Source organism: Aulostomus chinensis, chromosome 5, assembly GCF_037954235.1.
Source record: "Aulostomus chinensis isolate RoL2024-O1b breed Wild chromosome 5, RoL_Achi_v1.0, whole genome shotgun sequence".
NCBI classification, from domain to species: Eukaryota; Metazoa; Chordata; class Actinopteri; order Syngnathiformes; family Aulostomidae; genus Aulostomus; species Aulostomus chinensis.
The window spans coordinates 8830349-8853911 of NC_141324.1; the positions used below are offsets into that span (position 1 = coordinate 8830349).

A 23563-nucleotide genomic window follows, 5' to 3' on the forward strand; every position below is an offset into this window, starting at 1 on the left:
AATGCTTCCAAGATGCGTCAGCTGCTTTTCATTAAGCGAGATGATCTGATGCGCATCCATGGAAAGGAAGCAGACTTTTGGGGGGGGGGGGGGGGGGGGGGCGCGTTCTGGTCTATTCCTGCTCCTCGTGCACAATAGAAAGCGCATGAACAATCCCTTCCTCCCTCCTCCTCCTCTTCTCTCTCTTCCCTCCCTCCTCCCTCCCCGTGCGCTCTGGTCCTCCTCTGCGCGCTCTGGTTCTCCGCCTCGGACAAACTGCGGCGGAGCACTGGATCACAAAAAAGTTTTACGGGTTTAAAAGTTCTGGTTCTGGCTTGGGGGATCTGAAAGGTGTTTTTTTTTTTTTTGCAGGGGAGTGGGGTTTTGAGTTGTTTCTTATAAATTTGTAGTTTTTTTGGGGGGGGCAGTTAAACCATGGAGACCCTCCATATTCTTCTTGCGCTGTGCGTCGCCCTGGCTGGAGCGCAAATACAGATCGAAAGACGCAGCTTTGCGGGTAAGTTGGATATAAATGGTCATATGTGTCGTATCCACCTACATATTGCTCTACTGTGTGGTGATGGTGACGTTATGTAGCATGTAATGTGTTGAGGGTACATACTGCAGTGACGTCTGCTGCCAGAGATGGTCCAGATGTTGGTAACCCTCCTTCATATGTAGTGAAGGCAGCTGGAACTATTCTCGTTCTCATGACGGGGGATGAGTCCACACTAGCAAGGAACTTGTTGGATCTCTTACTCTCATGAAGTATACAGGAAGCTGGTGAGCAGTGGGTGTGATGCAGGCTGGAGGAGTGATACATTAGCACCCCCCAGGCCTGCTCCACTGCCAAGGTGCTGCCACACTGGTGCCCATGCAGACAGCCAGGTGCAGGCCTGCCTGTCATGGGCAGCAGCCCTGTGTGTGAGCACAGAGCTCCAAGATTGCATCCTCAGCATCACACCAGCAGGCCTGCAGTGCCACAGAATGCATGCATGGATCCTGGTGGACGTGGCTCTTGAACAGTGGGCTTTTGAGGGTTTGTGGTTGTTCAGTGAGTTCTGACCGTTTTCTGCCATCTTTGTTGGTGTGCTTTGCGAGCAGAGTGTCCCGTTGACCTTTTCTTCGTCCTGGATACTTCTGAGAGTGTTGCCCTCAGACAGAAACCTCCCAACTTTTATATTGACCAGATCAAGGGGTTCACCAAGAACTTCATAGATGAACTGAAAGACATGTAAGACACACAAATACATTTCATTTGATGGGATGCAGTGTTATTTTGGCATGATGCCCCCCCCAACCAGTAGACTGTCTTTACTCACCCAGGCGCCACCAATGCGATCGCTACCTGACATGGAACTCAGGAGCTCTGCACTACAGTGACGAAGTTGTCTTGGTGCGTGAGCTGAGTGACATGAACACCGAGCGCCAGGCCCTGAAGAACAACATCGATACCATCCAATACATCGGCAAAGGCACCTACACCGACTGTGCCATCAAGAGGGGTCTGGCTGAGCTGCTCGTGGGGTAAAGACGTCACACCCTTACACCAAAGGAGATGAATGAGCGGAGTCACCTGCTTACCTCAGGGTGCGTTTTCTGTGTGCTTCCCGGCAGCGGTTCCCACTACCATGAGAACAAGTACATCGTGGTGGTGACTGATGGGCATCCAATCACCGGCTACAAGGAGCCATGTGGAGGCGTGCAGGAGGCCGCCAACGAAGCCAAGCAGCACGGCGTTAAAGTGTTCGCTGTCGCCATCTCACCTGACCAGGAGGTACACACACACACACGTCCTTGTACTTATATCTTTGTGAGGACTTTCAGTGACTTAATATATTCCCTAGCCACTCACCCTAATCCTAACCACCTCAGCTGACTGCCTGACCCTAACCTTGACCCTACACCTAACCTGAACCTCATTCTGACCTCAACCCTAAAGTCTTGACTTTCAAACGTCCCTTTGAAGAAGTGAGGACCGGCTGAAATGTCCTCACTTTCCAAAAATGTCCTGACTCTGTTGGTTAAATATGTACTTTAGTCCTCAATATGTAGCAAGTACAAGAACGAACACACACACACACAAGACTAACACTTAGAGCAATTTAATTTCCCAGTATTAACATCATTACCACTACTGTTCTCCATACACGAGTGAGGAACCTCCTGATCTGGCACAAGTGGAGACCGCTGTCATGATTCAGGAGGTGTGAATGCATTTCTCAAGCTAGGAAGCTAATGCTATGCTATCCATGAACTGGACTGGACACGAGCTGGGCGTTGCTTTTACTAGCAGCATAACGACGTTTGTGGTCTTGTTTAGTCCTCTGCTTGCATGGGTTCAGTATTTATTGACAAGTTGTGATGTCAGTGCATCCTCAGCTCATGTCAACCAAAAACCTCATTACAGGCATTTAACCAGAAACAAAGTCCCATTGACTCCGAGATTCAACAATGCTCATTGACTGTGTTAGTTTAACAACTGAATCCTGCACCATTCCATAGGCCTGTGGGTGATGATGCTTGTGTCTTATGTGTTGCTAGGATACCAGACTGTCAGTCATTGCTACCAACCCAAACTACAGACAGAATTTTACCGCGGCAGACGAATCCAGATCCACCAAGATGGGAACCATTCGAACCATCATCGACATGATCGTATGTCTCCTTTCCTCTCCTCTCCTCTCTTCTTTTCAGGATTTTAGATTTTCATCTAATATGGGTTCTCTCTCTCTCTCTCTCTCTCTCTCTCTCTCTTCAGACTAATGAGACAAAGGATGTGGTAAGTACTCTTAAAATACCTCTGTAAGGGAATTAATGAAACCTCATTCACTCTGTCTGAGTTTCAGCTCAGAATAGTTACAAAATGTGGCAGCTGACAAACTGAAAGGTCAAAGTAGCTGGAATGTTTATCATGAACTTTGCTGATGAAACATGAATTGTTGTACTGGGAGGCCAAAGGCTGGGAGTGTTTACACAAGCAAATATCTCTCGATTATACCGTTTACTACTCTGTGACTACTACAGTAGAGGTGTTTATTCAATCCAGCTGACTGAAGTAGAGCTAGTATTCAAAGGGTCACCTTCCTCTTGTCAGTAACTAGTTCACTGCCACGCAAACGTTCACGTCATAGTCTGGCAATGAGGAGGAGGAAGAGGAGGGCCACACTGGGCACAGCAGGGCGATGACACCAACACACCAGAGCCACTTGAGAGCGCTGTGATAGTGATGCGTTTTCTTATGTATTAGTATGAGTGGCAGTAGTTGAGTAGTAATATTTTGTCGTCAAATTCCCCCATAAAGTATTTGAAGTAATAAGGCACCCTTTGAGTGTCCGGTGGAGAGATGGTCTGGTCCAATCATTCGTTAAACTTGTGTTGGATCTATGGACTGTATTTACATCAATCTTGTGTTAATTGTCTACAACCAAATTTATTTACTGCTTGACATTTACCACTTAAATACGCTGTGCTTGAGGACGTACTGGCAGTGCTGGCAGGACACTGAGTTCTTGTGAGTGGACCTACCTGAGCACAGGTGTGCTAGCAGCAATCACCAGTTGTGGGCTTGAAGGTTCATCATCTCTCTTCTTCTTCTTTCAGTGCTGCTCCTTTGACTGTCATGTAAGTCGCCCTCTTGTTACCTTTCACCTCAAACTGTTTTGTTTTGATTGAGTTTTATGAGCAGTGACATCACTGGTTGTGTCCCGTTGGCCTGCAGGCTCCAGGGGGGCTCAAAGGACGGCCTGGAGACGTCGGCGCTAAGGTGCGTTGATACTGTGTGATATTGAGGAACGCAGAGTTCAACAGTGAGGAAACTCAAGTGGCGTGGACTCATCTTGGTTTAATTTTCTCTCCACAGGGAGAAACTGGCAGACCAGGGATGCCAGGAGAGAAGGGAAATATTGGTGACATCGTAAGTAACTTTGACCTTTGACCTCCTCTTCATCATACCTATCTGTGACCTATCATGAAAGCTTCTGTGGAAATGAATTCTCTCCTCTCGTTACAGGGCAGCATTGGAGATCCTGGTCCAGTTGGTTACAGTGGAATGAAGGTAAAACACAGGGAATAAAAAAGTCAAACACATGTCAGACGCTTCAGAAAGGATTTCTGCATGTTCATTGGTTGTTTGCCTCCATCATAACTGTAATGTACTCCTGTTTCCAGGGAGACCGCGGAACCAGAGGAGAGAAGGTATCATCAGGATGCAAAAATACAAAAAACTAACTTTCGATATGTCTGGGATTACCAGACGTGGCTGACTGATGTGTGTGTTTTCTCCAGGGAGAGAGAGGACACAAAGGCTTCAAGGTGAGATGGTCTCCTCCGTGTCACTACGTTGTTCCGCTGATCTGTTTTGTGTTGTTTTGTCACTAACTCTTCCTGTCCCTCGTTCCCAGGGAGATAAAGGTGTCAGGGGAAAGGACGGGACTGATGGACGCAAGGTGAGTCACACACCTGTGTGCTTAAAGCGCCCAAGCCAAGGCTTGACTTCATGATGATGATAAGGATTTGCTTCCTTAAACCCTCTGATCTCTGCTCTCTCTAAACTACTTGAGAATTCCCCGGTAGCTGCAGGGTCCTGGGGGACTGGGTTTCATTCCATTCTCCCACCTTTGAACCTGCACCCCCAGCACTGGATTTAGCCGAGCGGTCTCACAGAAATGATCAAGGATGCTGGCTTGATCAGATTCTTCAAAATCTTTTCAAAAGATGAGGTTTTAACCCCATCAAGCCCAACTGTTCACCTTCATTTAGTCCTCCTAAAGTTGTTCGTTTGGGAATCATTTTATTATAAAGACTGAATGATTTTGACAGGCTGTTGTTTTTTTTGGTGGTGGTTTTTTTGCACCTTGTTCTTGCCTTTATCAGGTTTAGATAATAATTTTGACAGGGTTTTTTTGATACCTTGTTTCTTTGATGACTCCTTACCGTTTTACAGTTGTTGTTGTATTGACTGTATATTTTAATTTACATTAATTTTATATTTAACTTGATGCTCAATTTGGAGGTAAAATTATGCAAATTAATAGATTTGTATTATTTTTTAATGTGGGCTTGGTAAAATATTATAATTTGGTGATTGCAGAATAAAAGTCCTGTTCAAAGCTTGAATAGAGTGCACATAGTCTCCTGGAATGGAATTCACTAGTATTTTGTGGTCTAATGTCCTTATGAGCTGTTCAAAATCTCAATCTGGCACACTTGGGGGACTTTGACTGTCCACGTGTACCCATGGAGAGCGGCTCTGGTTCCGTCGTGTGCTGGATCTGTGTATGTTGATGTATTAAGAGTCTTGTCATGATTTTAGTCATAGGCAGAGAGTTCTGCGTGGAATCATTGCTGTACCTTAAAGATCTCTAGTACCAGCTTGGCGAGGTTACCCTGAATTATTTGCTTGTGCTTTCGTAGGAGGGGGTTCTAGGAGAACAACCGCATCTTCTGCCCAGTTAAGATTCTTTTTGTAGTGTCCGTTTGTCCACTTCCATTCATGAAATGTTGACATGTAGGATACCAAAGCCTGACGGCTATTTGCAACTGTTTGCTCCTGATAGTTTTTGTGTACCTCATGTCACATTAAAGTCTTTGTGAGCTTTGTAAACAACAGGTGTCAGGAGCAAAAAGTTACACATCTTATCCTTAAGACTAAACTTGAGAGTTTAAAAAAAAAAGAGTGTAAGAACAAATATATGTTGAAGAAAATTCCATGAATGAGGCTCAGTGACTGTGACGTTGTTGGATGCTAGCGTAAGTGAAGCCTAACAGAGGTGTGTGTGGGTAACCCACACGCTACACAATGATTATGTCTACTATGGAAGTTGTCTGGGACTTGGATTGTCGTCCAGAGGCGACTTCAGCCGTCCAGTCTGCAGGTGCAGGCTGCTGCACGTGGATGTTTGCGCATGTGTACACACAAGCATCCTGTACTACTGAGAAACACACAGGGCTGACAAATCCTGCTGTCAAGAGTGAGCCAGGGAACACCCACAGAGGATGGAAGCAGTGTTCCTGGAGCAACACCTCAGCTTAGAGGCAACCCCCAGTTTGATCAGTTTTCTCTGGTTTTCCTCTTCAGGGTGAAGCTGGTTTCCCTGGCCTGCCCGGCTGTAAAGGATCTCCTGGACTAGATGTGAGTTGAGGTCTTCCATCCAGTCGTACTCACGTCGTCTCACAATGCAGACACTTGGGCTCACATCCAGACTGAGATGCATCACTAGATGAGTGCACACTGGCTTGAGGAGAGCAGTTGTGCAGGTGCCAGGACACACATGCACACGCGTCACTCTCTGTTTCTTGGGTCTTAACTTGAACACACACTACGAGACCCTGCAGTGTTCAGCCTGAGGCGCAGACACATTGTTTACAGATTAGCAATTTGCTACAGTTGTGTGTTTAGGAATGTCCCTCTTGGACTGTCCCTGACCAGCATTAGGATGTTGGAGGAGGCCTGCAGCAGGCACGCCGAGGCACCTGGCTCTTAAATCACTGCTCAGTTTACATTCTCAACTATCAGATTGTTTAAATAAAGCCAAACTGAAGTCATATGGTCAAACTGTATACAAACACACGGACGCGTACATGTGCCCGTACGTGCCTCATCGGCTTCTAGGATGTACAGTTGGGGCCTCAGCTGTTTGTGATCATGTAACAAAACGTCTGTGTTTCCTGTTTCCAGGGTGAGCAGGGGCTTCCTGGACCAAAGGGAGACCCTGGTTCTTATGGACTGAAAGGAGCAAAAGTAAGATACAAAGAAAGAAAAACGTGTGCAGATGAAAATTTCACCAAATATTTTGGTGTATTGAGTCACTGTGTTTATTCCAGGGAGACCCTGGAAAAGATGGCGAGCTCGGAAGGCCTGGTAAATACGGCGAGTTGGGACAAAAGGTAAATGAATGCAGCTGATGAAAAGCAGAAATCGGCCTGAGGAGTGCGTTTATAACACAGAGTGTGTTTGTGACAGGGTGAACGAGGCCCCCGGGGACCTGATGGGGACAAAGGAGAGCGTGGCGATGACGTGAGTGCTAAATCTCCAGCGACTGCCAGGCATCTCTTCTTCGTGGCCTCTGTATAAGGTTGTGTGTGTTTGTGTTTCAGGGGGCACCAGGACCGGATGGCTCACGTGGAGAGGGAGTAAATAACACATCTTTTATATGAGGGTGGGGTGTGTGCATACATGTGTGCGTATGTGTGTGTGCATACGTGTGTGCCTATGTGTGTGTGCGTACATGTGTGTGTGTGTGTGTGTGTGTGTGTGTGTTAGAAATCTGCTCATTGCAACTTTTAAAATATCACCTTAGGGAGTCATTGGCGAGCTGGGGGAGCAAGGTTCCCGTGGGGACAGAGGACTAAGAGGAGAACCGGTAAGTGCTGATGATGATGAGAAGCAGGGGTGGACCCCTCATTTCAGGACCCCCTCTGCAGAAATCCACATCCATGTCCCCATGTTCTCCCATCTATCTGGTTTGAAACTTGGCTCTGGCTGCTTTACTTGTCTATTGTTACTGTCTTGAAACCATTTAGAGTTCTTTATTCATTTGTTCTCTTCCTTGCCAGGGGGAGCCAGGACCCCGTGGAGAGCAAGGGAGGGAGGGCTCAACTGGCCCCAATGGAGACCCTGTGAGTAACACACACGCACACACACACACACACACACACACAAACACACACTCAAACACTCTCAATATCATACACATACAGTCAGCCTGTTGCGCAGTAAATCAGGAACACTTTTCTCTCTGGCAGCATCCTTTTTTCCCCCAGTTAGAGAGCTACTGCGTGTGCGCATGAGCATCCATATTTCATGCTGAGGGGGAGTGCGTGGGCCAGACGCCTAAAAGGAGGCGAATTTGGCCTGAGCCCCACAGTGCTGCCCACTTGTGCACACTCCATCTCCCCTCTCTCATTCTCCGTTCTGAACCTCTCCTGGGAACATCAACACTCACTCTTTCCCCTCTGACTCAGTTCTTCTCCCCGTCCCGTCCAGCCAAAGCCTCACTATGGTTTGACTTAATAAGGCACCAGGCGGTGTAATAATAATACGTTACAAGCATTAGTTGTGGTAACCTCCGTGATGTCAAAACCTTCAATGGCTCTTTTGTGCTTCACCTCCTTTTCTCATCGGAGAACTGAGTTGTAGAAAAAACATGGAATAACTGACATGGTGGGCCTGCATGCAGCATGACACAGTACAGCACTGCACTGTACCGTGTTAGCAAGACCCTTCACTCACGCAGTCATATTTTAAGAAATATTACAGCAATACGATGGAATATGGTGACTTCACTAAGCGAGGAATACTAATTGCTTCACACAGCAGCTGGGCCCAGCTGTTGTCTGACAGGAAAAGGTGCTCAACGCAACATGGGACTCCCTAAAACCTTCACCCGGATGGGTGGGGCCCACGGGAATTTGCAGTGAATGCTTTTGCTGGCTCCATGATGCCATCCAGAAGCTACTTGCCATGTTTTCCTGTCATTTGTTAATTTGGTCTCGCCCCTATGCACAGTTTGGGCTGAGCGTTGCTATCAGATTGCAGACCCTTCATCTGAGTCTTTGTTGTTGGAGGTAATTTAGCCCCTGGAGTTCTCAGTATATTACAGCACTATTTATCCCCACGTAGTTGAAGAATGTCATCGATGTCAGTTTTTTTTTTTTTTAAAAACAACAACAAAACATTAGTCAGATGGTTTCATGTGGAAATCTGCAGGGAAGTCAAGTCACAGTTGCAGCACTTTCAAGGATACAGGGAGCAAAAATCCAGGTACATCCTGGATGATCACCATGTCATTTTTTTAAAGAAAAAATCGGATGTTCGAATTCAGCACCGAGTGTCCTGTCGCGATCATATTCAGGTCAAGACAAACAGTAAGTTAAAGCAGTTCTCCACCCAAGATGTGCTGCATGTGGAAGTGTACTCCAGGGTGTGTTCACTACACGGTGACATCACCGTTGGGTGCAACACTGCTGGCTGTAGTCGGAGGTGAAACAGACACTATGTTTAACATTGAAACTATTTATAGCAATAAAACACACATTTACACCCTGGCGTTAAGTTATTCTGGAATTAGGCAAGCTTCTGTTTGACATCAGGTTTTGGCAGTTTGCCATAAGAATACTGGGAGTTGTTTGTAGTTGTTGGGTGCTAATAACAAGCTAACTGATTTAACAGTGGATAGCCACCTAGCACCGAGGTCGTACAGATGATGGAAAGTAAAGAAAAGTGACAGTGTCCCCATCTTGTAGGCTCACAAAGAGTGATTTGTTCTGGAAAATGAGCTTTACAGTGTTTGAGCACATGTCTTAACAGCTCTGTTTCTCTGCAGGGCGAGCCTGGCAGGGCTGGCTCACCTGGCTACAGAGGAGATGAGGGCCCTCCTGGACCGGAGGTGAGTCCACCTGAGAGTCGGTGCATGCTTATTGATATTAAGTGTTTTTCTGTTGTCTTATATGTTATCTTTTAATAATACTTTGAACTTACGTGTACTTATAAGTCAAGCATACAAATTTACGTGGATCTAAAGACAAATAGTCTTGGAATGTGCTTCCATATGACCCTTGTCGTATGTGAGCATCTCTTTGTTGTGGAAATAGCCTCAGTTAGTCTGATCCTCAGGAAGAGCTGGGAGACCCCCTTGTAAAACACCTTTAACTACTTCCCGAGGTTCAGGAGTTTAAATAAGATTACATGCAGCTAAGTCATCGATTCTGCCTGGGATGCACGAGCAGGAGATCCCAGATCCACTACCAATCTTAAAGAAGTACATTGATTGACTAGATACAGTGTTGGATCATTTCTACCTCTCTGGGAACTGCCACAGAAACATCTGTAGTACACTTATCATGTATCAAGTACTAAGGCTTCAGACAAAAGCTTTCAAGTGTTGCAACCCCAAGACTTTGGTCCTGAGTGACATTTTTTATGTGTTTGAATTATTAAAGCATGAATTATGATCTCACTGTATAAATGCGTGAATGTAAATAAGATGGTTGTTTTGTAAGCAATTTAAAAGTGTTCTGCTGGAAAAGCTACTTTATTTATCACCATTGTTCACCGACGCTGTCATGCAGACCCCATGCAGACAACTTGACAACATCCAAATGTTTCGTGGAGCTCGCGTTTCATCACATTTCATATGTTTCTGATCATGTGATTGCTCTTGTCTCCCAGGGACCAAAAGGACCGAGAGGAATCAAAGGCGCTCAAGGAGACAGAGGCCAGATGGGGGAGAGGGTGAGACAGAGACACGTGTGCCATCCATCATGAGCCCCGCCATGAGAATTGTGTTTGTGTGTGTGTGTGTGTGTGTGTGTGTGTGTGTGTGTGTGTGTGTGTGTGTGTGTGTGTGTGTGTGTGTGTGCGTGCTTATAAATCTGTAAATGTATCTATTTTTCCATTTTTAGGGAGAGGATGGAGTCCCAGGAAACGGCACAGCTGGTTGCCACGGTTTCCAGGTGTGTTTGTATTGCTTGTCATGTATGACACATTCAAATTCCTGCACCTTTGTAGATTCTTAACATTTATGTCATCTTCAAGGGTTACCCTGGGCCCCGCGGAGACCCTGGCGAGCCGGTACGTTTCAGGTCTTAATTATTGTTTGAAGATGGAAAATAGCCAGACCAGTATTTCAAAACAGATGTTGAGCAGGCAGGGCTGTGATTAATTCTGGATTGCTTTGATGACGTTACTGTTATTAGGAGGTGTGTGTGTTTTTTTTGCCTTAAACTTTGCTGAAATAAGTGGAATTTGACTTAACACTGAGTGTCAGTAGAAAACGAGTTCATTCACAGTGTAGGATTACGTGCCCTGTTGACCTCAAACATTTATTGTGTGACCTTTAGGGTAACAAGGGAACCCCTGGACCCAAAGGAGATGACGGAGAGCCTGGAGAGCCAGGCCCCGATGTGAGTCTGCTTCTCCTTTTTGGAGTTGGTCCGCACGCTTGATCTCTTTTATTTTTCTTCAATCTCTTCTTGGAAGAGAGAGGGCTGACAGGATATGAGTCACATGTCTAGTTTTATTGGCACATTTGCATATTTCTTTTGGGTCTCTTCAGCACTCATGCTAATATAGAATAATGCTATACTTGATTTGATTTCTCTCCCTTTGCTTTTCTATGATTCTTTAGAAATTCTATATTTCTTTTGTTTTCTCTGTCCGTCCAACTTGTTCTCACAGTCTCCTTCTGTTTTGCAGCTGGAAATGATTTCTTTTATTTGAATAGTGTGTGTTAGTGTGTGTGTGTGTGTGTGTGTGTGTGCACGCATGTGTGTTAGTGTGTGTGCGTGTGTGTTAGTGTGTGTGTGTGCACGCGTGTGTGTTAGTGTGTGTATGTGTGCATTAGTGTGTGTGTGTGCACGCGTGTGTGTTTGTGCTTGTGTGTTAGTGTGTGTGTGTGTGTGTGTGTGTTAGTGTGTGTGTGTTTGTGCTTACGTGCATGTGTGTGTGTTTGTCACTGGGGAAGAGCACTTTGAGCTAATGCAGCTGTGTATATGTCGTTGTCAAGGAGACCAGGAAATGAACAGAGAGAGGATGAAGGGACTGCATTAATCTTCGTGTGTGTGTGTGTGTGTGTGTGTGTGTGTGTGTGTGCGTGCGTGCGTGCGTGCGTGTGTGTGTCCATATAACATGCTAGTTTTTAACACTTTAACCCCGGTTCAATTTCGTCATGTTTGCACTGTAATTACTGCATTTTTTTTGTGCACGTCTTTAGTTTCCCCTCATCCGTCCACCAGTGCCCTCTGACTCCCTTTCTTCAAAACAAGTCGCACCATGTAAAATTAGGATCTACACAGTCAGAGCAGTTGACCAAGTCATGCCGATGTTAATGTTTTTCATTTTTTGACCTTGAATGTTAAAACTGCACGTATCACACACATCTCTTCACATCACAAATACAAGCCAAGAAACTGAGACACAGCAGAAGAGACTGTTAGGAATTCTTTCCTGAATCTTATGATGTTCTGTTTTTGAGGAATAAACATATGTATAATATAATAATCAGTTAATGTAAAACATGTGGCCCGCCTTAGAAAGATTTTGGCAAACTGGATTTGTTTATTATAGCTAACATTTGAAATCACGTGTGGTTGTCAAACAAGTTTTCCCTTTAAAGTTTGTAGACATGCACAAATGATGACATGTAATATGACTGCAGTTACATGTTAACTGAGTGGAGGTGAATGTCAACATTTTGGGAAATATGCATGTTCCCTTTCTTGCCAAGACTCAGATGATGGTATCGTTCTCACGCGTGCCTGGCAAACACACGGTCACAATCTCTTTCAGGGTTAGCTTAGCTTAGCATAACGGCTGAAAGATTGGGGAGCTTGGCTAGCTTGGCCCGGTCCAAGATCTCGAAACTAGCACCCCTAAAGCCCACAAATGAAAAGGGGCGGGATTTATAGTAACTCTCAATGCAATATTATCACAGTACTTTGCCCACAACTTGATCACATCATTCCCTGAATGTGAATCCCAACTTATGCACCTAAAACCAGGAGTTTCCCACCACACAGGCAATACCACAGAATGGTGGAAACCTGGTTGTCTGTGCATGAAATGATATGATGTCATCGTCTGGTTGATGAAATGGGTGAGCAATCAATCAGCATGCAATATATGCAAAAAAAAACCCACAACAATAAAATAATCCTTGCCAAATACAAGCATGAAGAGGAAAAAGCAGAAATCATGGTCTAAAATGGGCTCAAGAACAGCAGGTCCCAACTCCTACTAAGAAAAGCAGGTACTGGAGTTCAGAGATTATCATATTTAAAAATATTGCAAACACACTAAAGAACAATAAAACGAAATAAAAATCAACTTAAAACTGATGATAAAGTAAGAGCAAAGCACTGCAATGCTAATACTAGTATCCAATATTTAAATAAAACTATAAATTGTTGACTAAAATAAAGAAAATAGCAAGTATTCTTGAAAAAAAAGAACAAATTCGAATAATAAAATCCCATTCAGAATCATTAGAGCCATTTCATCCTGCCGGCTCTAAATTTTAGTTAATTGTTCTTTTGATAAAAGAAACGCGTCCAAATCAGGCCAACAGAATCTGTTTCCACATTTTTAACCAGATATTTTTTTATAGTTGTTGCTAGCGTATTACGTACGGCAATAGGAAGTACAGTATCACGACATGTTGCACGATACTTTGTCTTACTCCTTCTAAACTCTAACACTACGTCCCTTTTTAAAAAAAATATATAGAAATAAAGATGCCATGTTCTGTGAATTTCAATGGAAAAAAACAAGAATCTCTTACATTCCTCGTGTCCCTGGAGGGAACAATCCATCTATTTTTCTCTCCTACCATTTTTCTCTGAGACAGTCTCTTTCTTGTTTCTCAGTTTTACAGTCAGCCTTTCACTGCTTTGGACGTTGCAGCCGAGAAAAAAAATTACGCTTCATTTAAAATCCTGAGATCAAACACGTTTGTAATATTTGTAAAAAAAAATCTTTCACCCACTGTAACACAATAGCACCCCCTCACACGTACACCAACAAAATCTACTAATTGACATTGTCTGAATACTTGAAATATTTTAAACTGCACTGGCAGGCATAAGTCAGGTTATCTCAGGCCAGAGGGGACAGGAGATGATAAAAAGGAGAGTGAAGATGAAGGTGGGGACACACACACACACACACACACACACACGCTTTTACCACCATTCAGCACCAGAAAAACAAACAGCCAGGTATGGCAAAGAGTTACATTTGGTTGTGTCCTGTCAACAATGATGCTGTTACATCAACGTGAGGACACGCGCCTGTGTGTGTGCATGTGTGTGTGCATGTGTTCGTGCGTGCGTGCGTGCGTGCGTGTGTGCGTGTGTGTGTGTGTGTATCCAACTATAAGAGTGTTTGAAGTTGAGATTGTGCAGAAGTTGAACCTGGTGTGTGCATGCATGTGTCTGTGCAGGTTCTCTGCATTTCATTCTCTGTCTGTCCAGGTTTTAAACGACTTCAAATTAAACCACTATGAGTTTGTTCATTTGACAAATTTATCTTCGATAAATCGCCAGTGGAGAGCGCCCAGTGTTGTAAATTTCACTTGTGTTTTTTCTCATGTGCTTATGTGTTAATTTGCGTTCATTCTCCACTAAAAAACTGTCAAAATGCTCACACTGCTAAATGCGTGCATGTAAATGTGTCCGTGGGAACATGGAGCTTTAAGCTGGGATCATTTTCCTAAATTGATAGAAGCTCTTTATTTTCCACACTTCTTGTATCTGGGCCATAAAAATTGCAGCAGCTGCAGGGGTCATGGCTACTTTATTTCTCTGCAGCTGCACTGGCGTGGCAGTCAGCTGGCCAGGGAGAGCCGGACCTGACATCAAAGGAGATTTATTAGGGATTTAGAGGCTTTCCTTAAGGAAAGAAGCCAAAAAAACAACAACAACAACTCCCAGTCGATAATTGGGTTCAAAGATATATACTCGGCTGTTTACAGCGATTACATTTATGGTAATTCTTTGCTCTGCCATACACAATGACTTCTGTGCACAAAATTCAAAAGGAAAAAAAAAATCCAGCCATCGCCCAGTGCATTTGAGAGAAGTTTAGTAAACTTATGGTTTCATGGTGGTATGGTCATTTTAACGGTTTGCCACACACACACACACACACACACACACACACACACACACACACACACACACACACACACACACACCGCAATTAACTTTTAAAGAGCAGCTGCCTGGGATACAGCATGGGTTTTCGTACCTGGGCTTTGCCTCTCAGGTTACATACAGGGTGCCCTGCCTTATTCTTGGAGCTGATACTTGGTTGCCCCCACCAAGCTTCCCCTTTTATAATTTACATCCTTTTAAACTACAAATTTCTTATTAGTAAAGTTGTCATCCTTTAGTGATCTTCGTTCCCCAAAGTGACAGACCTGGAGGATATAAAACACGTATTTGCAAACTTGTACGATGACATTGGGGCTGCACTGTGATTTTATTCATATCTACTTAACAGAAAACTTGGGTTCTGCTGTATAAACCACACTTTCCCCTTCAGTACCTTATTAATAAAAACATTCTTAAATGAAAACATTTAGTAACTTAACAAAATGTATTTTATATGGTTGTTCCATTTGAAAACTAACCTGCTTCACACTGTCATCCCACTCTTACAATATTAATATCTGTGGGGATACCTCAAGGCTTCGTATTAGGACCATTAAGTCTTTCTCTTTGTGTTTACATTTACCAACAGCTTGGCTTATGCCACCTTTTGCTTGTAGCAAGGATAATCCAACCGATTAAAAAAAACCTAAGTTAGTTTGATTTGTAGGTTGATTATGGTTCATATGTAATATCAGCAAAGAATATTGCCCAACCCTTGATGGACGACATGTTTATGAGCACGTGGACTGAAAGACAAAAAGAGAAGGAGCACACGCTTATTTCTACCTGCACCTGCAACCACCTTCAACCTTGAACACTCTAGTTTTATGTTTCTTATGACATCTATATTGTTTACTGCAATCAGACTGTAGAGGCCATGGGCCTCACTCAAAATCTCCATGTCCTCTCCCCAGAACAACAATCCAGGGCTTCCAGGATCTAAAGGGGCCAAAGGGCACAGAGGACCCGAGGGCAGACCGGTAAGAATACCATGGAGACATACACACACCAACTGACTCATTGACTCGTGTGTGTGTGTGTGCATGTGTGTGTGTGTGTGTGTGTGTGTGTGTGTGTGTGTGTGTGTGTGTGTGTGTGTGTTTTGTGCAGGTTTGTCTGCGTGTTGAGGCATTAGAGGGGCTGCTGTCCACATGTGTAACGTAGACCCTGCCCTACATCGTTAACACACCTACAAAACCGTGTATAGTTTTGGTGTAGTAGATGTATTTTCCACTTTGAAGTAACCCAACATGAATGTACAAAAGAGAAGTTTATTCCACTCTGCTCTCAGGATAATCTCCTTAAACTCAAAAGCAACAGCATCTTAATTTACTTTGTAGCCTTCTCAATAAAAGAGCACAGTGAGCACGAGGCTTATAAGGAACCTTTTAAAGATGCGGGGTCGTCGCCCTGGAAACATTAGAGCGTACAGCAATCAGCACTTAACTGGGCATGATAAAGGCAAGGGAAATTAAAAAAAGGGTTTGTTACCACTTGAAATGGGCTATCATGTATAAAACTAGTCACAAAGCAGTTACATCTAGAGGTTAGTTAGTTAAGGTAAAAGTACAAGTTAGTTCACATAAAATAATTCAGTGTTACTGCAGCACTAAGTAAAACGGAAGTTGTGGACTGAAATTGTAGTGAAAGTATACTTGAAAATACATTTTTATGAACTCAAATTCCAAAGAGGCGGAGTCACAAGTATACTGCTAGTACACTTGTGGAAGTACACTTGACACATGAAGTATGCTTAGGAGGATATATGTGAATTTTAGTTAAGTTTACTTACTTGAAGTGTACTTGTGTGTTAGGTACCTTGACTTTGCCTACAATGAGATTGTATCTGATGTTGATACACACAGACGTGACAGGAGCTTAACCTGCTGCTGTGTGTGAGCCTCACATGAGCAGATGCACGGATCTGACCAGCCACCACACGTGATGTCACATCCTGTGGGTTTTGGTATTTGTTCTGTTTTCTTTGTGGTTTTTGGTGTTGTTGTATTTCACTTCTGCGTGAACTTTGCCACTTTGTTGCAGGACCTCATTCATGCACTAAAAAACTAGCTAAAGATGATCGAATCGTGTGATACCATCAGACTTCTGTAACAAATTGGGCAGACAACAACAAAACAAACAAACCCTCAGGGATGTGTGTTCCTTTGCTGATTTGTTACTGTCTCAGACGTCCAGTGAGTCAGCTAAGTGCACCTTTTCTCACCACTCATCATGACAACAAACCGCGTACGAAGACACAAACTTAGGCACCGCTGAGTTTGGCTCGCAGTTAGCTGGAAAGACGGTGGAATTCCCCACTGTTCCCAACTGTTGAGTGAAACCTTGTGGTATTGGACAATGGAAAAAAAAAAAGCTTAGGTTGGATCTAAATATAACAGTGTGTTTTGTTGTACAAGCAGAACTCTTGCCTTTTGCTTTCCGCATTTTACACTCTCAGCTCCTCCTGTTCTTCCTCTCTCCTCTCTCTTTCTCTCTGCTCCATGTTTCTGCATCAACGCTTCCCCTCTCTACGATTGTCTCCGTTTCTCTCTCTCTGTCTCTCTCTCCTGTCTGCGTTGCCTTCTGTGCACACATGCAAGCAATCCTGGCGCCTTTGTCACAGAGAAGAATTCTCTTAAACTGAGTTTAATGTCTGTTAAAACAAAACAGATGGTTCTCTTAAACCAGGCAAAGAAAATAAATAAAATGCTGTGGCAATGAACCTTTGGAAGTTTCAAATGTTGCAGAAAGATAGCAGTGCAGAAAATAAGTGTGTGTGTGTGTGTGTGTGTGTGTGTGTGTGTGTGTGTGTGTGTGTGTGTGTGTGTGTGATCAGTGACTGATTCTGCTCCTCTGGTTTGGGGAGGGAGCCATGGCATTCCGAAGAATCTTTTTTTTTTGTTTTTTTATAAACGGATGCATCTAACAGGATTAATTACTCCCTGTCGCCATCTCTCACTCGTTGTCCATGTCTCTGTAGGGACCTGTCGGGCCTCCTGGACCTCCAGGAACTGATGTAAGTATAAAATCTTAATCATTTAATCTGAGCCCTCGACTTCATTCTAGCTCCAGGACATGAGAGTCAAACTTAATTCCCTAGTGAAGCCGTGCTAGTTTTGAATCGGAAACTGATACTGTGTGTTCAGTCCAAAGCCACACATTCAATTTCCTGAACTTAAAAACCCCACAGCTTTTCACCCAGTAGTCTCCTCAGCAAAATACCACCGCCATCATGTTTTCTTTTCTCTTTTCTCCCTCTTTTTTGAAACACAGTCCTGGTCCCGTCACTGAGTTGTGTTTGAGTTGTATAATGGGATTCAATTGTACTGTAACATGCAGTCCGCCTCTCTCCTCAGGAATGTGAAATTCTGGATATTATCATGAAGCTCTGCTGTGAGTTATACATGCAATGTTTCACACACACACACACACACACACACACACACACACACACACACACACACACACAAGGTTAAACACGTTGCTCGACTCAGCTCACTAATCAGCCGGTTCAGTCAGAGGTCACTCAGACTTTCAGGGTCACTCAGCTCATGTGCTGTTTAGGGTTTTTTCTGCTGTTTGTAACTTTTGTTTTGTTTTGTGTGTTTTTCGCCCTGTTATTTGGATCCTGTCTCAGCTTGTTGTGGTAAGTTGAAAATTCACTTGCTCTTCTTTTTTGCTCAATAACGATCTTTTGCAGTTTGGTTGAGTGTGTGTGTTCTGTGTGTCTTCAGAGTGTAAATGTGCACCGCTGGACTTGGCTTTCATCGTGGACAGCTCAGAGAGTATCGGTGCCTCAAACTTTGCTCTGGCCAAAGATTTCATCATCGCTTTGATAGACAGACTGATTAAAGACCAGCAGGTCAAGGTAACGTCTGCTGAATTTTTCCTTGACTACAGCAAATTTCATATGCATCGGTCTTTACTTTCTCTCTGGTGTGACCTGTTTGACTCTTGATTATGTTGTTTAGTCAAACTGAAACCAACAATGCTGTAAAAAACAGATTTTTGGAAATGCCTCAGTGAGAACAGATCCCAAGATAGAATGTGCGAATGAAATATTGTGTCTCTGGTTTTTGACTTTACATTTATGCCTCTCCAATGACTCTCCTCTTCCAGTGTGGGTATAATTAGTCAGGATGGGTGGAGAGATGTTGACAGAAGAAAACACCGTGATAGACATAACACACACAGACTGAAAAAAAACATGTTGTTCTTTCCAGTTTGCAGCTAATGAGTCCAGGGTGAGTGTAGTGCAGTACAGTGGAGAACGCGCCCAAGAAGCTGTCCAGCTGGGCAGTGAGGCCTTCGCCCTCGCTGAATTTAAACAGTGAGTACATGCCGGCAGAGCCTTTCCTGTGTGGAGCTTTGATTCACTAGCAGGTTTATTCGTCACTAAGTGATGCGAGCATTTTCCCAACTGTCCATCAGGCCTGTTTTAAAGGATGTCTGCTTGGGTCTTCGGATTTGAATAGACTGCCTCAAGCATTCACACTTCTTTGGTTGGATGTCACATTGAAACTGAGGTGCTCAACATCAGCATCTCTTTGCAGTACAGAGACACGTTCAACTTGGCTCAGCAAAGAGTTGGGAAGTAGCCACAGTTGGCCCTGTTAGCCCTGTTAGCCCTGTTAGAGCCGTCAAGCAGTCCCTCTGTTGCTTATTAGCATTCTTTAAACTGAAGCTGAAACATGGTAAGACTGAGAGAATCACAAAAGGTGTAGTGTGATAACTACACAGATGCAGCCAGAGGGGCTTTTGCTTGATAATAATGATGATCTTTACGCCACATGAGCAGAAAAGTGAAAACAAACTTTTATGTTGTTTTTGTTTTGCTGTGTTGCTTTGCACTAAACAAATTGCTACAACATGTTCCTTTATTCTGAAAAGACCCGGCCCGCTGCCTCGCCCCCGTGCTCAGCGGGGATAATGGCCTCCAGGTTCACGCGTGCACATAACACAGCAACAGAAGAAGCATTGGTCTTCTTATTAAGGGAAGGAAGTCAATGTGTGTGTTTCTGTCAGTAGTTTTAACGTACTTTTAGCTTGGGCTCAACTTGAAAACAACAACTGTGACAAGTTTGTCGTTGTTGCCGTACAGAGAAGCATTTTATCGCTGTGAAAAATAGCTGCGAACTGTTGAATGTTCTCTGGGTTCTTTTATCAATCCTGTTTTAGTCCTAACATGTCATGAAGTGGCCAACTTTACTCCCTTTAGAATTTAAACAAAACACAACAGTATTGAAAGATTGATATGAGAATATGCGAAACAGAAAATCCAGTTTTTCTTGACTGTTAGTTTATTTGTCAGTGGAATCGATGGTGAGCAATCAGTCAGAATTGTTGAAGCGTAATTGGTTGTTTTGAATGTTCTTCAATTTCCTTTAGATTAAACTGTATGCTCTTAATTTCCTGTGTGTGTGTTTGTGCGTGTGTGTGTGTGTGTGTGTTTGTGCGTGTGCGTGAAGCAAAGTGAAAAATATGAAGTGGCTGGCTGAGGCCACCTACACAGGCGAGGCCCTTGAGTTTGCTCTGGAGAACACAATCAGGCTTATGAGGCAGGAGAACCGAGTTGTGATCGTTATCACCGATGGACGCGCCAATACAGAAAGGGACCCGAATCGACTCGACGTCCTCTGTGGTAAAAACATCCGGGTAAGAACCGTATGAGTCACTAGGCCGTAGATATACAGACATGCGTCTGTCTTGTGCCGCGCTCTTGGACTTGTGAAGCGAAACAGCAGCCAACCTGAGAGCGTCCTTCTCTTCTGCAGGTGGGTGGTGTAGGAATCAAGGACAACTTTGGTCGTCAGCCCAACCAGGAGCAGCTTGGAGATGTGGTGTGCAAGAGTGACCCCAAACCAGGCTTTTCTTTTGTTTTGGAGAACTTTGCTGAGCTGCTGGATGACACTTTCCTACAGAACCTCACGTCCAGTATCTGTCAAGGTAGCAGGCGACACCCCAAACACACAGAAGCGCACACAGACACATAGCATGGTTCATTTTCATCAGCTGAATATTTGAAGTAACGTTTGTTTCCTCACCCTCAGATAAGAAATGTCCAGACTACAAGTGTCCAAGTAAGTCAGAGTTTGAACAGCTTGACCACAGCGCTGTGATTCATGTTTGCCTCATTGCTCTGTTTGCTCCTGCAGGTCATTTATATTCATGTTAGTCAGCTGCCGAGTGAATCTGCTTTGATGAAAAAAAACATAGTTTCTATTCTGGGAGACAATCATAATCATTGTTGCAGCTGGAGCTAAGCAGTAGCGATGGTGCCCGTGCAAAGTAGCAAAAACCACAGCAGAACATGAACATTTTTCCATAACTGGTGGGCAAATAAAACAACAACGTCGCTGTTCGACAGCAAATTCTCTAAATGTACTTTTTGTAAATCTTTACAGTAACTCACCAAAATCCCAAACGTGCTGTTTTCATTCCATTTGAGGTTGCTATGGTTTCATGTAGCAAGGGGGGACGTTGAAAACAGAAGCCCACAGGTAGGGGAAGGGGCAGAGAATGAACCTGCAACATAAACTAGACGATACCCTGGCGAACACGTCCTCCCCTGCCTGCTCTGTGTGTATCAAACCACGCTGGACGAGTAAACATGGGGCTGCAAAAATAAATGATTACTGAGACATTTTAGAGTCAATGCAGAACACAATACCTGCACGACTTGGAGCTGTTCAATAACGGAGTAATGATGCCATTGATATCTTGATATTGTATTGTTGCTTTATTATATCGTGTGTGCGCGTGTGTGTGTGTGTGTGTGTGTGTGTGTGTGTGTGTGTGTTACAGTCTCCTTCGAACAGAACAGTGACATTCTGATGATGATGGACAGCTCAGCCAGTGTGGGCCAGAAGAACTTTGAGCTCAGCAAGACATTTGTCCACCGGTTGGCTGAACGTTTCCTGACAGCTGAAAGTAAGAGGGGTGTCAACGTCCGAGTGGGTCTTGCCCAGTACAGCAGGAACGCCCGCATGGAGCAGGGGCTGACCACCAATTTGACCCTGCTGTCTTATCGCATTGACGAGGCAGCCTTCCAGAATGACGGCACTAATGTTTTGGACGCCATGGACTTTGCTGTGAAGAACTTAAAGGTTCGCGGGGACGCAGGGAACAAGAGGAAGCTGGTGTTGTTCTCTGACGGCAGGTCTCAGGCCGTCACTGCGCCCTTGCTGGAGAAGCGCGTTCGTGATTTAGCAGACGCCGGGTTGGAGGTCTTTGTCGTCTCTGTTGGCACCCAGGTCAATGAGGCCAACCTATACACCATGGTGAGCAGGGGACGGCCTGATGACAACACCTATACCCAGCGTCACCTGTTCCGTGTTCCAGATTACCCCTCTCTGCTCCGTGGGGTCTTCTACCAAACCGTCTCCCGAAGGGTGTCCATGCCTTGAGTGCAGGGCCCCAAAGAAAAGGACCAACATGCTTTAGGTCTTTAGTCCCATAATGATTATTCAGTCTCACTCATTTACCATACACTGTGTTTGAGTACAACTTTGTAATAAAAAAAATGTCACAAAGCGACAAATGATTGTGTGGCAGGCAGAAGGATATATATGTTCATAAACCATGGGACTTTTTTTACCCGAGTCAAGCCTTCAAGGCACACCATCTCAGACTATTTGTGGTGGAGTCATGATGATGGTGAAACCTAGCCATGTCAGAGTTTTAGAGCTTGTTGGAACAGAACACAGTCAAGAGAAATTCCTGCCTTGGAGGCTGTATTCAGGGTAAATTCATCCCACTGATAAGGGCTCACTTTGGTCCTGGAGAGCCGTCAGTAATGGCCCCATCCAGCCTTATTTCTAGCTTTCACATCCTTTTAGCTGAGTTTAATTCAGGTACTCTGCATTCCTCCATCACTATCAGCAAGTATGGACCCTCCTTTGTTGTGGTTTTTACCTAAAACACTAATTGAGGCTGCTTTCTTCTGTCTATCAAGACCTACAGTTCCCGCCATTGGAAGGACTGTGATTAGCATCTATGATAATCAGTTTATGTTCCCCAAGAGGAGGTTCCACATGAGCATGATGATTTAGTCACAATATTTGAATTTTATCAGGAATTCATTCAATTGTGATGTGATTCACTCATACTAATTAACCCTGACCTACTAAAACTTCTCCTCGATAGAAAAATGAGAAAAGCAGCCACAACTGTGTTTGTAGTCATCAGTCGCTCGCTGCACTTTAATGAGTGGAAGGCTGGCTCATAACTGGCTCTTATGTTCAATCAAATAAAAACTTCCCTCAGAAAGCATAAAAATTCCAAGCCAGTTGGCAAAATTGTGACATGGTCCTGAACTGGAGAAAAATCCGAGTCGACATCACTCGAAAGCTTAATGAGATCGCGATACTGGAGGAAAGGATGTGACATCAGACAGCCTCCTAAACGAAACCCTACACCTGGCACTAATGAGGACTAGACAGCTGGACTCAACATGTGCGTTTTCCTGAGCGTGTGTGTGTGTGTGTGTGTGTGTGTGTGTGTGTGTGTGTGTGTGTGTGTGTGTGTCCGTTTGTGTGAGCCCCTCTGTGTGTTTATATATCTGTGCAAGGTCCAACATTTAAAAGTATGTGAGGTGATTTCAGCCTTGGGTGATTGTTCCATAAACAGTTCTGCTGGGTTCACTGGTTCAAAAAACAGAATAACTTAAGCCTGTTCTATATTGTCTGCACAGCAGAAATGATCACACACACACACACACACACACAAACACACAAACACGCACACACATACATTCCTCAGCACGTCATCAGTGATGGAGGAAAACATCTGTCATGGTTGAAAGCTGGAGAAAAAAAACAATGTAACTGACACTGTGAGCCCTTCACATACACACACACACACACACACACACACACACACACACACACACACACACACACACACACACACACACACACACACACACACACAC

The 23563-nt window shown here is 44.2% G+C and overlaps 1 protein-coding gene across 1 annotated transcript; it reads left to right on the top strand.

Annotated features, from left to right (window-relative positions):
- The first annotated feature begins 175 nt into the window (after positions 1-175).
- On the top strand, positions 176-23563 carry col6a1 (collagen, type VI, alpha 1). The gene is made up of 35 exons (XM_086202940.1): positions 176-496; positions 1084-1213; positions 1306-1506; positions 1597-1756; positions 2524-2637; positions 2741-2761; positions 3583-3603; positions 3701-3745; positions 3842-3895; positions 3992-4036; positions 4150-4176; positions 4267-4293; positions 4383-4427; positions 6059-6112; positions 6659-6721; positions 6805-6867; positions 6944-6997; positions 7078-7113; positions 7281-7343; positions 7537-7599; positions 9306-9368; positions 10151-10213; positions 10384-10434; positions 10517-10552; positions 10822-10884; positions 15546-15611; positions 17612-17647; positions 17988-18024; positions 18269-18277; positions 18366-18499; positions 18855-18961; positions 20100-20286; positions 20406-20577; positions 20682-20711; positions 21436-23563. Exons 1-35 carry the CDS (start codon positions 415-417, stop codon positions 22035-22037), a joined length of 3024 nt encoding a protein of 1007 aa, XP_086059066.1. The 5' UTR covers positions 176-414; the 3' UTR covers positions 22038-23563.